General features: G+C 36.2%; 1 protein-coding gene across 3 annotated transcripts in view; it reads right to left on the reverse strand.

Moving 5' to 3' along the window:
• Cdc42se2 (CDC42 small effector 2) overlaps positions 1 to 15,093 on the reverse strand; it is a 95,700-nt gene that overhangs the window by 27,730 nt on the left and 52,877 nt on the right. For all 3 annotated transcript variants that reach the window (XM_047556579.1, XM_047556580.1, XM_047556581.1), the window contains one exon: positions 6,100 to 6,419. In XM_047556579.1, coding sequence (XP_047412535.1) covers positions 6,100 to 6,153 — 54 coding nt within the window. In that variant the 5' untranslated portion in view covers positions 6,154 to 6,419. The remainder of the gene's footprint in view (positions 1 to 6,099; positions 6,420 to 15,093) is intronic.

The raw sequence follows: 15,093 nt of genomic DNA on the forward strand, positions 1-15,093 counted from the left end.
AAAAGTAGATGGTATAAGATAAAGATTACACAAGACTTGAAATTATCAAAGCTAAGAGATGGGTACATGGGGTTCATTATACTATTGCCTATTTTTAAATGTTTAAAAGTTTTCATTAAGTAAAAATTTAAAAAGCCTTGGGCTAGAGATGTAGCTCAGTGGTAGAGCGCTTGCTTAGCATTTGAGGTTCTGGGTTCATTTCCTAGCCCTGAAAATTACCAGTGCAATCCTGAAAACAGCTGACAATTCCTCTTTTAAAAAATTAAATTGCACCAGACATGGTGGTGCATACCTGTAATCCCAGGAACTTGGGAGGTTAAGGCAGGAGGATAGAAAATTCGAGGTCAGCCTCAGCAACTTAGCAAGGCCCTCAGCAACTAAGTAGGACCCTCTCCAATTAAAAAATAAAAAGGGCTGGGGATGTAGCTCACCTGGGTAAAGTGAACCCAGGTTCAATTCCCAGTACAATAAGAAGAGGAAGAGGAAGAGGAAGAGGAAGAGGAAGAGGAAGAAGGAGGAGGAGGAAGGAGGAGGAGGGAGGAGGAGGAGGGAGGAGGAGGAGGGAGGAGGAGGAGGGAGGAGGGAGGAGGGAGGAGGAGGAGGAGGAGGAGGAGGAGGAGGAGGAGGAGGAGGAGGAGGAGGAGGAGAAAGTGGTGGTGGTGGTGGTGCAAGGCAGCAACCATCTAATTTAAAATCTACCTTAGTTGTATCTAGCAACTCTGATTACAGCATTTATAGTCAATTAAAAAGTTTTACATTACCAGGGCTCAAAACATTGGACTCCATTATACTGTGTACTGTACTGTACTATGTCAAAATGAAGGAGTAGGAAGAGAAAAAGGATACTTATGCTACTACCCAGAAAAATGCTTTCTATTTTCTTTCCAATATTGGGCAGTTCCTTTTTCACACATGGAATGTGCAAGAGCAGGGGGTAACAAAAAATGAGTGGGAGAGCTGGCATGCAGCACTTTACTTCAGTAAATACTTCAGAAAACTTCAGAGATGACAATCAGCTCTCAGAAACAGCAGTCTTGATGCTGTCTACCAGAAGAGCAAACATATGGTTTTATAAAGCTTAAACAGACATAAAATTATGAGTGCATTCTTTAAATTTGTTTGCTGACACCAAGAGCATGCTATTCTTCCACTATAGTGACCACACAGCCCATTAAGTTCTGTGTACTTTTTCTCAGAAGTCAAAAAGGTGAAGAAATCAGATGTCCATGGAATCTGGAGAAATATTTCACACATATATTTATTAAATAATAACTAACATGTTAAATGTGGTATACAAAAAACTCAAGGTGCAAAGCCTTTCTGTGAAGAAAATGTATTTCTGATATCTCATAACCCCAAGGCCTTATGCTCCAGCTACTTACTTCCTAGTGTCTTTGCTTTAGCTATGAGTGAGTATAATATACCTATATCACATTCTTGAATAGAATTCACTTTACTATACACCTGGGGTAACTGGCAATAAACAAATCAATCTTTAAAACCATAGCAATATGACCTTTGGTTTCTGGTCTAGCATATAAGATACGTGGAAATCATCACTTCTATCCATACAAGAAAAATGCTGAACAAACTGAAAACCAACAACTCTTCTCAGATGCATCAGTGACATGCTTTCATGCTGTTCCAAAGGGAAGTCTTGAAGAGACAGTGGTGGGTACAGTCACAAACCACCATAACAGAAACTGACACAGGTTCTAGTAATTGGAGCAGGAAAGACTAAACTCCAGTGGATGTACTGCTGGCAACTCAATGTGCACAAGTTTGAGAATTAACAATTCCAGTGGGGTAGGCAGTCTGGCAGGGACCCCTACACATATGTGGGATTCACCAACAAGAACGTCGCCGGATTCCCACAATGAAAGTAGGAGAAAAATCCCCTGGGTTTCAGCAGAGGGGGCAAAAGGCAGCCATGTTGAAATAAGGCACAGTAATCTGTTCTTAACAAAGCCTGCCTTCAAGAGCAACTATCTTACCCCAGAGCCTCTGGTAAGTTTTTACCAGAAACTACCTACCTTGGGGGAAGGGAAATGCCCAACTCTAGTCCCGTCTAGTCTCTTTTGTGTCACCTAAAAGATATGGGGGAAAAAATTGAGAAGCACTCCATCCATGCAGGTCACAGTCCAGGGGTATAGGCTCGCTCAGACTGAGCCCTAATCATAGCACTATGTAATGCTTCTCTCCCTACACCTACCTTACCACCACATCTACAGGACTGCTAAACAACAGGGGATTACAACTTAAACAACTGCACACCCCAGACCTTATTTAAGAAGAGGTCTCAAGGGAAACCTGAAGACAAAATAGGCCAAAATAAGAACACTAGGGAAATTTTATCCTGACAACTACAGTTAATACCAAACAGTACAAGGGCCTAACCCATAGCCAGATAGGTATAAAACCTCACACTAAAGGATTATTTACCTTGGTTCCTTTTACCTTGTGTTTCACAAACCTTTTTAAAAACAGTGTTAAAAATATAATCTATGATAATACCATGTATTATAAACTATACACAGTAACTGATAGGTATATGCAGTCTTTCAAAATGCCCAAACAGGGTTGGGGATATAGCTCAGTTGGTAGTGTGCTTGCCTTGCATAAGGCCCTGGGTTCAATCCCCAGCACCACCAAAAAAAAAAAAAAAAAAAAAAAAAAAATATATATATATATATATATATATATATATATATATATATATAAATGCTCAAACACATTCATTCATTTCATGATTAAATAAATTAGGACTTTTCCCATTAAAGTCAAGTTAAGCAAGGATATTCAGTTATTGCCAACACTAGCTGACATCATAGCGGTCTTAGATAATGAAGTTGATTCCAAACAGAGAAAAGTCTTAAGTATCAGAAAACAACTAAAACATTCACTATCTGGAAATATTTATAAGACACACTGTATCAATTAAAGCACCACTAAACTCATTTAAGTGTTGTAATGTGTCTGGATAAAAACTAGCACCTAAAAATTGGGAGCTTCCTACAAACTAATAGAAAAAATAGGAAAAGTAAGAGAAAAACAGAAATTTGGAATAAAAATCCATAAAATAGTTACAACAAATCTAACAAGAAATATGTGAACTTACATGATGAAATCTTAAAACTTCACCAAAAGAATATGAAAAGATCTAAGCCATGCATCTCAACAGAATTACTAAAAATTCAAAAGATGTCAATTTCTACCTAATTCCTCTCAACTCAATGCAACTGTAAAATAGCAACAGGATTTTAAAATATGGATTATGCAGTATCTCATATGAAGAAAAATACGAAAAATAATAAAACATGTAACCACAATCCATCTAAAAAAAGAGAGAGAGAGAGAGAGACTTTACCGATACAGTTGAAAAAGAAAAGAATTCCCTATAAAAGCAAAATGTACTAGGAAATTACAACCATTAAAACAGTTATGGGAGGGGCTGGGGCTGTAACTTAGTGGCAGAGTGCTTGCCTAAAACGAGTGAGGCACTGGGTTCAATCCTTAGTATCACATAATCAAACAATCAATCAATCAATCAATCAATCTACAACTGCAAAAAAAATTTTTTTTAGAAAAACATAGTATGCGAAGCTGGGTATGGTGCTGCATGCCTGTAGTCCCGACTACTCAGGAGACTGAGGAAGGATTTCTTTGTTCCTTTTTACTTTTTTTAGTTGTAGATGGACACAAGATCTTTATTTTATTTATTTAATTTTATGTGGTGCTGAGGATCGAACCCAGTGTCTGACACATAAAAGGCAAGTGCTCTATCACTGAGCTATACCCCCCGCCCAGGAAAGGATTTCTTCAGCCCATAGGGTGAGACCAACCTGGGCATTATGGTGAGGGGAAAAGAAAGCAATATGGGTGGCTGGGGGCTTAGCTAGCATGTGCAAAAACCTGCGTTCAAACCCTAGTATGCAAAATGGTACCGTAGTGCCATTAATAAATTGTTTTTAGATAGCTGATAAGTCAGACCTCCTCACACCTAATTAAAATCCATCTTCCATTCCATATAGATCAAAGAGTTAAATGTAAAAAACTTTAAATTATTCAAGTAGAGTAAGAAAACAGGGTAGCAGGTCTTTAAAATATTATAGTAATGGTATTCTTAAGGAAAACTTGTCTATCCTAAAAGACTCCATAATGCTATAAAAACAAGCTGATTGGGGCTGGGGAGATAGCTCAGTCGGTAGAGTGCTTGCCTTGCAAACACAAGGTCCTGGGTTCAATCCCCAGCATCTCAAAAAAAAAAAAAACAAAACAAAAAAACAACAACAACTAAAAAAAAAAAAAGTTGATATACTGAAACACCTATAACATAGGTTTATTAACCACAGCACATGTTTGAAGCTATAAAAATAAAAAATTCATCTAAAAATTATAAAGACTATCAACAGGCAACTTGATGAAAGAAGAAACACACAAATTTACACTAAATATATGAAAAGATTTTTAACCTCTCTACTAATCAGGTATGTACAAATTAAAACAACAAGTTACAAATAATGAGCATCAATAGAAAAATTAAATGTGTTACCATATGGTTATGTCAAAATACAACAATGATGGAAATTAATAAAACCTATATAAATAAGTACATATATATTAACTAAGAGTTGTCCAGAGAAATAAATACCAATCTCTAGAAGGTGAGTCACTGAGAATGGGGAAGCAGACAAAAAAAGATTGTTCTCATTTTTCATTTTTCTCTTTTGTCTACACAGTATACATTTGGGGGGGGTTGTCAAGGTTGAAACCCAGGGGCACTGTACCATATCCCCAGCCTTTTTATTTTGAAACAGTCACACTAAGTTGCTTAGGGCCTCGCTAAGTTGCTGAGGCTGGCCTCGAACTTGCAATCCTCCTGTCTCAGTCTCCCAAGTCCCTGGGATTACAGGTATGCACCACCACATCCAGCTATACTGTGTGAATTTTTATATTAAGAATTGTATTATATGTGCAATTATGTTTTTTAATTTAACCTTCATCTTCCTTTTGTATTGTTACAAAACTGAGTAGAGTGTGGTAGCACACGCTGTCATCCTAGCTACTCAGGAGGCTGAGACAAGGGGATGACAAGTTTGAGGTCAGCCTGGCAACTTGGACCCTATCTCAAAAAAATAAATAAAAAAGGCTGGGAATATGGCTCAGTGGTGGAGTGCTTGATTAGTGCATGCAAGGCCTTGGGTTTGATATGCAGCACCCAAAAACAAACAACAACAAACCAACAACAAATACACTGATTCAGCCAGCCAGTCAGCCAACCAGCTAACATGTGCACCTACATTCTCCAAGGCAGAACATTTGATCCTGAAGACAAAGTGATATGGTCAAGTTCCTAAGGAATTCAGAATGTGGTGGGACTGCACAACAGTTATTCACTATGTAAAAGGTTCTGGGCTGTAGGAATACAGATGAGGTATTATCTAAATTAGGGGAAAGTTGGGAAAGACTTTACAGAGGTAATTTCTGACAACAATTTGGGGATCGTCAGGTAGGGTTTTGCAGAACATGTGCACAACTAAGAAGGCACAAAAGTGGGGCATGTGGGATAAAATCAACCAAGACCACTTAATCACTTAATCATCCCTAAGACTACAGGCAAAAAATGCTAAACCTCTTTCAACTAAAAAAAATACAGTATCAACTGAAAAATAAGGATAATGGCATCTTCCTCAGAAAGTTGCTGTGAGAAAAATGAGATGGTATGTTGAGAAGAATGTGAAGGGAATTTGGCCGCCACCATCTTCCACCCACTGATTTCAAAGGCTGACTTGGCTATTTGGCCTCAGGCTATTATCTCCTTTTCCTCTTACTGCTCCTCCAGAAGCTGTCTATGTGTAGAAAACAGTTGTGCAGAGGCAGTTGTGTACAATGATCTAGCACAGTTCTTGATACATTTACTCAAATCACATTCACATCTCTTTTTTCAAACAGATGTTCAGAGTTCCACTGAACTACTCTTGGCAACACCCCTAGAATTGCCTTGCAATCACTCTGAGGGTCCCAAGTCTCAATGTGAGGACGTGTGGTATGTTTAATAAGCAGCCCACCCAATTTATATAAACAGGACTTCATACTTACAGGCTGAGGCTGTTCTGCAATACAGCAGTTGAAACACAACCAGAATTCACTCATGCTTACAGTCCAAGGTATAAATAAGCACCAACGGAGGTTCCAAATCTCAGTTCAGGAAGCTCCAAAATGTGATGAATATTCAATCAAAACAAAAATTGTATTTCACTGTGTCTTTGTTCTTAGAAGTCAAGTATATTATATACAGTCAGTATAAGAAAAGGTCAGATTGTTTCCTTTTCTTTGCTTGGGGTCCTACAGAGGCTTGTTTCTGAATCAGCAGGAAGATACAAAACTGCTCTCCTGACCCAGGGTCTATAACAGGTAATCTAGGGAAAAAAAAAAGAAAAAGTGAAAGTAAGTTAACTTTATTTACCCTTGGAAGTTCTTATTTCTTAAATTTGTGATAAAATTAAGAGTAAATATTACCCAAAAGAGTAAACATTGAAAATCAAGATTTTTAACAAATGCATAGTCATTCAACAAATTATCTTTTAATTAACTCTAGAGTGTCAAATGCTATATGGTTACAGAAACCTTGCCTTCATGGCGAATTCTATTTTAAATGTAAAAGTATTACCTTAATTATTTCAAATCACTAATTAGAACATTATGATTACTGTACATAAGTCTGATTCCAAGGAGAAACACTGATCATCATCATTTTCATGTTTCTTCAGTTCTCAAAGACAACCACCACAGTAAGTGACAGCAATCAACTTTAAGAGAATAATCAAGCAGGTATAGTCCATCAAAAACTTACAATTATCTATCACTTTATCCACTGAAATTAGAATTACACACAGAAGGTAGACAGGGGTTAAGTTAGTTTCCTTCTGTGAAATGAGTCAGTATATCTCCAACCCCACTAATATCACCACCAGAATGAATGTCAGTCAAAACATTGCACGCCCTGTCACAACAAACAGAATCCTTGTCAGGCAATTTTCTATCTGGAACTGGACAAAGTGGACCTACCTTGGATTTACAACTGTCCACTGTTGAATTTAAGGATGACTTCAGTAAGTCCTAATTCACTCTCATGTAGAAGACATGGTGAATGTAGCTAGTGGTTGAGCACTTGCCTAGTATACACAAGACCCTGAGTTCAATTCCCAGCACCACAAAAAAAAAAAAAAAAAAAAAGAGAAAGAGAAACTTCTGGGATATTAATACTGATAAGCAAAGACAAAGGACTAGAGAAAGTCCAAAGTGGTTCCAGTTATCCCTAAGACCAGTTTCACCTATGCACCTGAAGTTTGGTTTTGTGAGGCAACATCTCTCCCTCTTTAACCTGAAGTTAAACTTGAGATGTCCAGCAGACAACTAGATATACAGATCTGAAGCCAAGAGAAGTTTCAGAATCGGCAGCGGATCTGCTTCAGCAGAATGACTGAAGCAATGACGACAATCTAGGGGAAACAGCAGCATGAGAAGCAAAGAGGTCTTAACAGAAAACTGAGAAATAACTGCATTATTGTGGCAAGCAGAGAAAAAGAAGTCTATGAAGAGGTTTGGGTATTATCAGAATGAGAGGAAAAAAGGAAAAGCAGTTAAATGTGGTATCACTGGAGTCTTTTTTTCAGGAAGAAGTAGGTAACAGGATTAACTGCCATTGTGATAGAACTGTTCCCTGGATTACCTAGCAAAAAGATATTTGGTGGCCCTGGCCACCAAAGTAAAGAAACATGGGCAAAAATCAGATTAAATTGGCTTGATATGTAAGTGAAAGCTAATTAATAGAGCCAACAAGTAGAGGCAATGTTTACAAGAAGAATGGATATAAAGTTTAAAAAGGTAGGCAGAGTAAAGAAAAGCAGCCATCCTTGAAAAGATCAAAGAGGTCTTCATTTGATCATACAAAGATGTTAACATTTTTGTCAAAAATGGAGAAGCACAAATCATATATTCATTTTTAAAGAAACCTCATACATTTATAAGGTGTGCCCACTACAAACCATTAAAAACCATATTATAAGTTGGACACTGTGGTGCACGCCTGTAATCCCAGCGGTGCAGGAGGATATCGAGTTCAAAGTCGGCCTCAACAAAAGCAAGGCGCTAAACTCAGTGAGACTCTGTCTCTAAATAAAATACAAAATAGGGCTGGGGGTGTGGCTCAGTGGTCTAATGCCCCTGAGTTCAATTCCCAGTACCAGCCCCCATTAAAAAGTAATTGTGTGAAATGAAATCTCTTTTTAAGGATTCTGTGAAAACAAATACACCTTTGCTGGAAACTGAAAATTCTTTTTGCTCATTATTATTCTACACAAACAAATATGGAGTTAATCTGAAGTTTGCAAATCTGTTTATTTTATTCCATCAATATCACTTTCTCGTTTACATATAAATTACCCTGAAAAAACTACCTTTAAATATTAATTTTACATTGGGACACATTATAACTTTCTTCCCTTGTTGTAACTAAATGATTTTTCTGTTTAAAACTTAAACTTAATGGATTTCTACTTTACAATCCAAAATATTTTATCACTCCCACATTTTCCCAAGTTCAAATTTCCTTCTCATTAAAGCTATTTATTTTGTGAATTTTAAAATGAGCACTTCCCCATTCTCATGTAAGAATGATATTTACAATACTTCCTCTTAATGTATAGTTTAAAGAATGACTATTTAAAATACAATAATCTGGGTTGGGACTGTGGCTCAGAAGTAGAGTGCTCTCACTTAGCACGCATGAGGACCTGGGTACGAGATCCTCAGCACCACATAAAAATAAAGTAAAGGTACTGTGGCCACTTATAACTAAAAAAAGAAAAAAAAAAAAACTTTAAGTACAATAATCTGTGTGTCTATGTATTTCTTTTATTTATTTTCTTGTTTTTTATTTTTACAGACTGCATTTTGATTCACTGTACGCAAATGGGATATAACTTTTCGTTTCTATGGCTGTGCATGATGTAGATTCATCTTTTGGGTGATAGTATTTTCAAACCCAGGAGATGTTTGCAACTCCACTGGTTATTTGTTAATATATGGATCATGTTTCAAACATGACTTGGAATGTGTTATTTTTACATTCTATCTTAAATTCCTCAACAAATTTCCTTTTCTAATTTATTTTTCAAGAGTGTATAAATCTAGACAGGCAAGGTAGTACACACCTGTATTCCCAGTGACTCTGGAGGCTGAGGTAGGAGGATTCCCAAGTTCAAGGCCAAACTCAGCAACTTAGCAAAACCCTGTCTCAAAATAAAAAAGACTGGGGATGTAGCTCAGTGGTAGAGTGCCCCTGTGTTTAATTATCAGTGCCAAAAAAGAAATAAAAAAAAGAAAAAGGAAGCACAATCTAAAACATTTATAGGCACCTACAGGGACTACTGAAATTACACACACACACACACACACACACATACACACAAATCAACATTCCAACTAATAATAATTATAGTGGCAGTTACTTCCATTTCTTGAACTGAGTGGTTTAAAATGTGTCTATTTAAAAAACATAAACAAAAAAACTCTAGATAGCAAAAGGAGTATCACTCTTTAATAACATAAACATCTAAACTTGGCTTTAAACATAGCTCAGCACATTCCACACGGAAATAAAGGGTCAGACTGTCTACAGTACTGAGATATTTCACTGACTCAGAGACTCAAGACAAGTTTTTACAAAAGGAAGGAACTTTAAACATAGCGAAGTTAGAAGTAAATTATAAAGTTTGAAGTAAATTAGTCAATGCCAGTCAGCTAGTGACAAGCAGAGCTTCTTAAAAGCTCAGTCTTTTGATTACAAATGCGATCAACATGAGAATAATGTATATAACAAGAGTGAGTATTCTCTGGTCAAAATATTAACCAACATCAGCTGCCCCTCCTCCTCATTTTCCCCACCTACAAGTCAAAAACTACAAGATATTAGTCTACTAGTGTATGAAATAGTCTTGCTGCTAAAAATTTAAAGAAATTACATTTTAGCTACAATTTAATGTAAGCACTTTTAAAGTCCATTTTCAAAGAAAAAAATAATAAAGTGTTGATCCGAAAAACTGGACAATGGGACGTATCTTTAACCAGGTAATTTCTTAAATTATGGGTTTTTTAAAATTCTGAAATATTTTAACTCAGTTCAGGAAGTGAGCATGCTTAGTTTGCATGAACCTGACTGAAAAGTTCAGTATTCAGAGTTTGAAATAAAAGATCTGTGGCATGTGTTCAGCTGTGTTTAAAGTCAAGTGTAGATGATAATGTTATTGTAGAATGATACTCCTTTTGCTATCCAAAAAATTTTAAAAGTATAGGGTACTTTGGTAATTTTTAGAAAGAATGTTTGCAAGGGACGAGCTCTAGCAGTTTTCTCAGTTACAAAATAGAATGCTACCCTGACAATTTCACAAGTCTGAAATGAGGGCTTCATTTACATGATACATATAAAGGTACTGTATATGTTATAAAGAGCTATTGATATAAGATGTCATATTTGTTATTAGAATTAAAATAGCAATTAGAAGAACAATGTAACAAAAAATTATAATTTGATGGAAAATCTTTTGTTTGTTTGTTTAAGGCTGGTCTTGAATTTCTGGGTTCAAGTGATCCTCTGTCCCCAGTCTCCTGAATAGCTGGGACTAAAGGCACATGCTACTGTGCCTGGCTTAACGAAAAGTTTTCAGAAATAGCCTAAAAATCTAACAAGAAGAAAAATAAAATTTTAAAAAGTGAATTATGGTATATTCATACAAATGAAAATGAAGGACAGCTTTATGCAATATAGATGATGCTCACATGTTCTCAAGAGAAAGATGACACAAAACAATATACATGTAATGAACACATCTCCATGAATTTCAAAAACAGGTTGAACTGAAGTATTTTGTTTGGAGATGGAGACAGGTATAAAAGTAAAGCAGAGATGGGCACAGGGGCACGCACCTGTGATCCCAGTGGCTGGAGGCGGGGGAGGGCTGAGGCAGGAGAATTTCGAGTTCAAAACCAGCCTCAGCAGAGGCCCTGTCTCTAAATAAAATATTTTTTAAAAGGGTTGGGGATGTGGCTCAGTGGTTAAGCACCCCTGGGTTCAATCCTCAAAATGAACAAAAAAAAAAGTAGAATTATTATAATAGAAGTCAGAAGAGGGCTTAGGCAGGGATTCCAAACAGGAAGAGATATATGTAAGAGCTCCTGGAATGCGACAATGTCCTATTTTCGTTTTCCTTTTTGTTTCTTGCAGTGCTGGGTATGCCAGGCAAGCAAGTGTCTACCACTCAGTCACACCTCACTCTTCCACCTCTTGATTTGGGTGGCAGCCATAAGGGTATTTATTTGTTTTATAATTTATGAATTAAACAGTATATTTATGTATTGTACAATCTTCTATATATTTATTTTTAAATGATCAAAATTTCAAATAAGATGTAAGAAGTAAATACTAACCATTCATAGTTGATTATAATGAATTGGTAAAGATCAGGGAATCAAGTAAAAAATAACATTCTACAGATTTTGAAGGACAGAGTAAAATTATTATGGGGGGTAAAGTTCTATCAAATGTGAAAGACATTTCTGCAAGAAAAACAAAAATCATTTATCAATAACCATGAATTACCAACAAAGTTATTCATGGCTGCACTAGCACCAACTGTTTCAAATTTTGAAATGGTTCTTTGAAACTGATTTGTAGGCCTGGCATCATGGTACATGCCTATAATCCCAGTGACCTGGAGGCTAAGGCAAGAGGATCACAAGTTTAAGGCCAGCCTCAACAACTTTGTGAGGCCTTAAGCGACTTAAGTGAGACACTGCCTCAAAATAAAATATAAAAAGAGCTGGGGATGTGGCCAATAGTAAAGTGCCCCTGTGTTCAATCCTCAGTACCCCCCCACAAAAAAAAAGAAAGAAAAGAAATTGGTGTTACAAGATCCTTCTGAAACAAACTCGTTTTTAGATCATCTTTCCAAATGATGTACTTACCACAGATCTACTTTTCTGTGGTTAATCAAAGTTCAACAAACCATTGTTCCCTGAACTCAGTTATAAAAGGCACAGGAATGCATGTAATTATGGAAAAATGAAAGATAATTGTTTTTCTTGTATTTGAAATGACTGATTTGTCTTTTCCATAGGTTAGATTCATTTAAGTGCGATCACACAAAATGTACCCCCGCCCCACCATCATTAGGGCTCCATTCTTTTTTACTGCTGGGTAAACTTCCATTATACAGATAGTGTACACTTTATACATCCATTCATTTGTTGGTGGGTATTAAATTTTTCCAGCTTTCTGGCTATTTAAATTATAGCTACTATGAACATTATGTGTACTGTTTGTATACACATATGTTTTTATTTCTTCTGGGAAAAATACCTAGGAATGGAAATAATAGGTCATATTGTAGGTACAGTATAAGTTTTACTTTTTTAAGTCCACCAATTTTCTAAATCAGTTTTCATACTTTGCTTTCCTGCCAGCAAAGTATGAGACCTCCAGATGCTTCATATTCTACTAATACTTTGTATTGTCAGACTTTTTAACATTAGTCATTCTGGTGGGTATAAAGCAGTATTTTGTTGTGGTTTTAATTTGCACTTTCCTAATAACTAATGGTATTTTTTCATTTGTTTGTTGGACACTGTTGTAACTTCTTTAGTTATGTGTGTTCAGATATTTTACCCATTTTCTAATTGAGCTGTTGCACTCTATATATTGCACTCTATATATTCTAGAACAAGTTCTTTGTCCAATGCATTTATTATTTATTATTTATTATTTTTTCCTGGTCTCTTTCCTAATAACAGTTCTTGACATGTTTAAGTTAATTTTAACACAATCTAATGTATCAATTCTATCTTTTCTGATCTGTGCTTTTTGTATTCTCAGAAATTTCTGCATAGTCCCCAAATCACAAAGATTTCTTGTACCTTCTTCTAGAATTATTAGGTTTAATCCTACATCTATAATCTATTTTTTAAGTTGTTCATGGACCTTTATTTATTTTTTATATTTTAAATGTGATGCTGAGAATCAAACCAGTACCTCACAGTTAGGCAAGCATTCTACCACTGAGTCACAACCTCAGTCATATAATCTATTTTTTAAAAATATTTCTATTAGTTGTTAATGAACCTTTATTTATTTGTATGCAGTGCTGAGAATCGAATCTAGTGCCTCACACATGCTAGGCAAGTGCTCTACCACTGAGCCACAATCCCAGTCCTATGATCTATTTTTAATTTTAAAAAATTATTGTTGGTAAAGGCTAATGATTATTATTTTGATATGAATATCCAGCTGTTCTGGCTTACTTACTGAAAAATATCCTTTTCCTATTGGATTGATTGTGCACCTTTATTGAAAATCAAATGACTGCAAATTTGGATCTATTTCTAGGCTATTGTATTATAGGGTCTTTTTGTTCATCCTACACCAGTACCATTACAGCAAGACTTAAAGTTAGGTACTAATAAGTCTCCCAATTTTATTCTTATTAATCAAGATTGCTTTGTATTTTCTAGCTCTTTTGCAGATCTATATATATATATATATATTACTATACCAGTCAATTTCTATAAAAAACCTCTTTGGGACTGAGTGGAACTGCATTTATTCCATTATTTTGAGAAGAATTATATTTTTAACTATTGAATGTTCTAATTCAAGAAGGTAACATAAGCAAAGTTTTATAGTTTTCAACATACAGGTTTTGCAGACTATTACGCTGCATCAATATTTGTTTTTACCTTTGTCTTTAGCTCTAATGTAAGAGCCTTAATATCTTATGTAGTCAAAATCTCAATTTTTATCACAGCTTAAAGGGCTTTATCCTAAGAAGGCTGTGCTCATCCCAGCCTATATGCCTATTATCCCATTATAGTCTTGGTTTGGTTTACATCAATTAGTACATTAGTATTTTAGGGCGGGGCTTGGAATAGCTCAGGGGTACAGCACCTACCTGCCTATCTACCTAGCAAAGCCTTAGGATTAATCCCCTACAACCTCAAAACATACATAATACATAATATTGTAGAAGTTGTAATGAGGTAACATTTCACAATCTACTTAGGCTTTTACTTTTTGACATCTTCCTTTTCCCACTCAGAACTAAAGTATTTAATACCAAACATAAACCTAACATTACAGTAGGGAACATAAGAGAATATAGCTCTAACCTGAAAGAGTAATTTGGGGAAAAAAAAAAAAAAACTGCTATAATTTGGACATTTAATGCCCCACAAAGTCTAGGTGTTAAAGGTTTGGTCCCCAGGAGAGTGATAATGGGAGGTGGGGCTTAGTGGGAGGTCATTAGGTCATTGGGGGCACTTCCCCGAAGGATATTTAGGAAACCCTGACCCTTCCTCTTTCTCTCTTTTGCTTCTGACCATGAGGTGAGTGAGCCTGTGCTGCCTCACCACAGGTTCAAAGCAGTGGGGTCAAATGATCATGAACTGATCTCTAAAACTGTAAGCCAAAATAAACCTTTTCTTTTTCTTTAAAAAATATTTTTAGTTATAGATGGACACAATACCTTTATTTTTTATTTATTTACATGTGGCACCAAGGATCAAACCCAGTGCCTTACACATGTGAGGCAAGCACTCTACCACTGAGCTACAACCCCAGTCCACTAAACCTTTTCTTTTTATAAGCTGAATATCTCAGGTAGTTTGCTTTAGTACTGGAAAGCCAACTAACAGAGAGGAAAGTTAATATTCATGAAAACTGCTTGCACATTCTCTACTACTCATACTTTGTGGAATAAGTCATTTTTCCCTTTCTTTCTCGTGTGTGTGTATGTGTGTGTGTGTGTGTGTGTGTGTGTGTTTCTGGGGACTGAACCTGGAACTACATCCCCAGACTTCTTTATTTTTTATTTTCAGACAGGGTCTAAGTTGCCCAGGCTGGTCTTGAACTTGCAATCCCCCTGCCTCGGCATCCCAAGCAGCTGGACCACAGAATAGCCACACAACTGGCTACTCCCGTCTCTTTAACAACATTTCCCTCTTCCTTTTCATTTACTCTTTCTTCTCTTTTCCATTTTCTCT

Source organism: Sciurus carolinensis, chromosome 6 (assembly GCF_902686445.1).
Source record: "Sciurus carolinensis chromosome 6, mSciCar1.2, whole genome shotgun sequence".
NCBI classification, from domain to species: domain Eukaryota; kingdom Metazoa; phylum Chordata; class Mammalia; order Rodentia; family Sciuridae; genus Sciurus; species Sciurus carolinensis.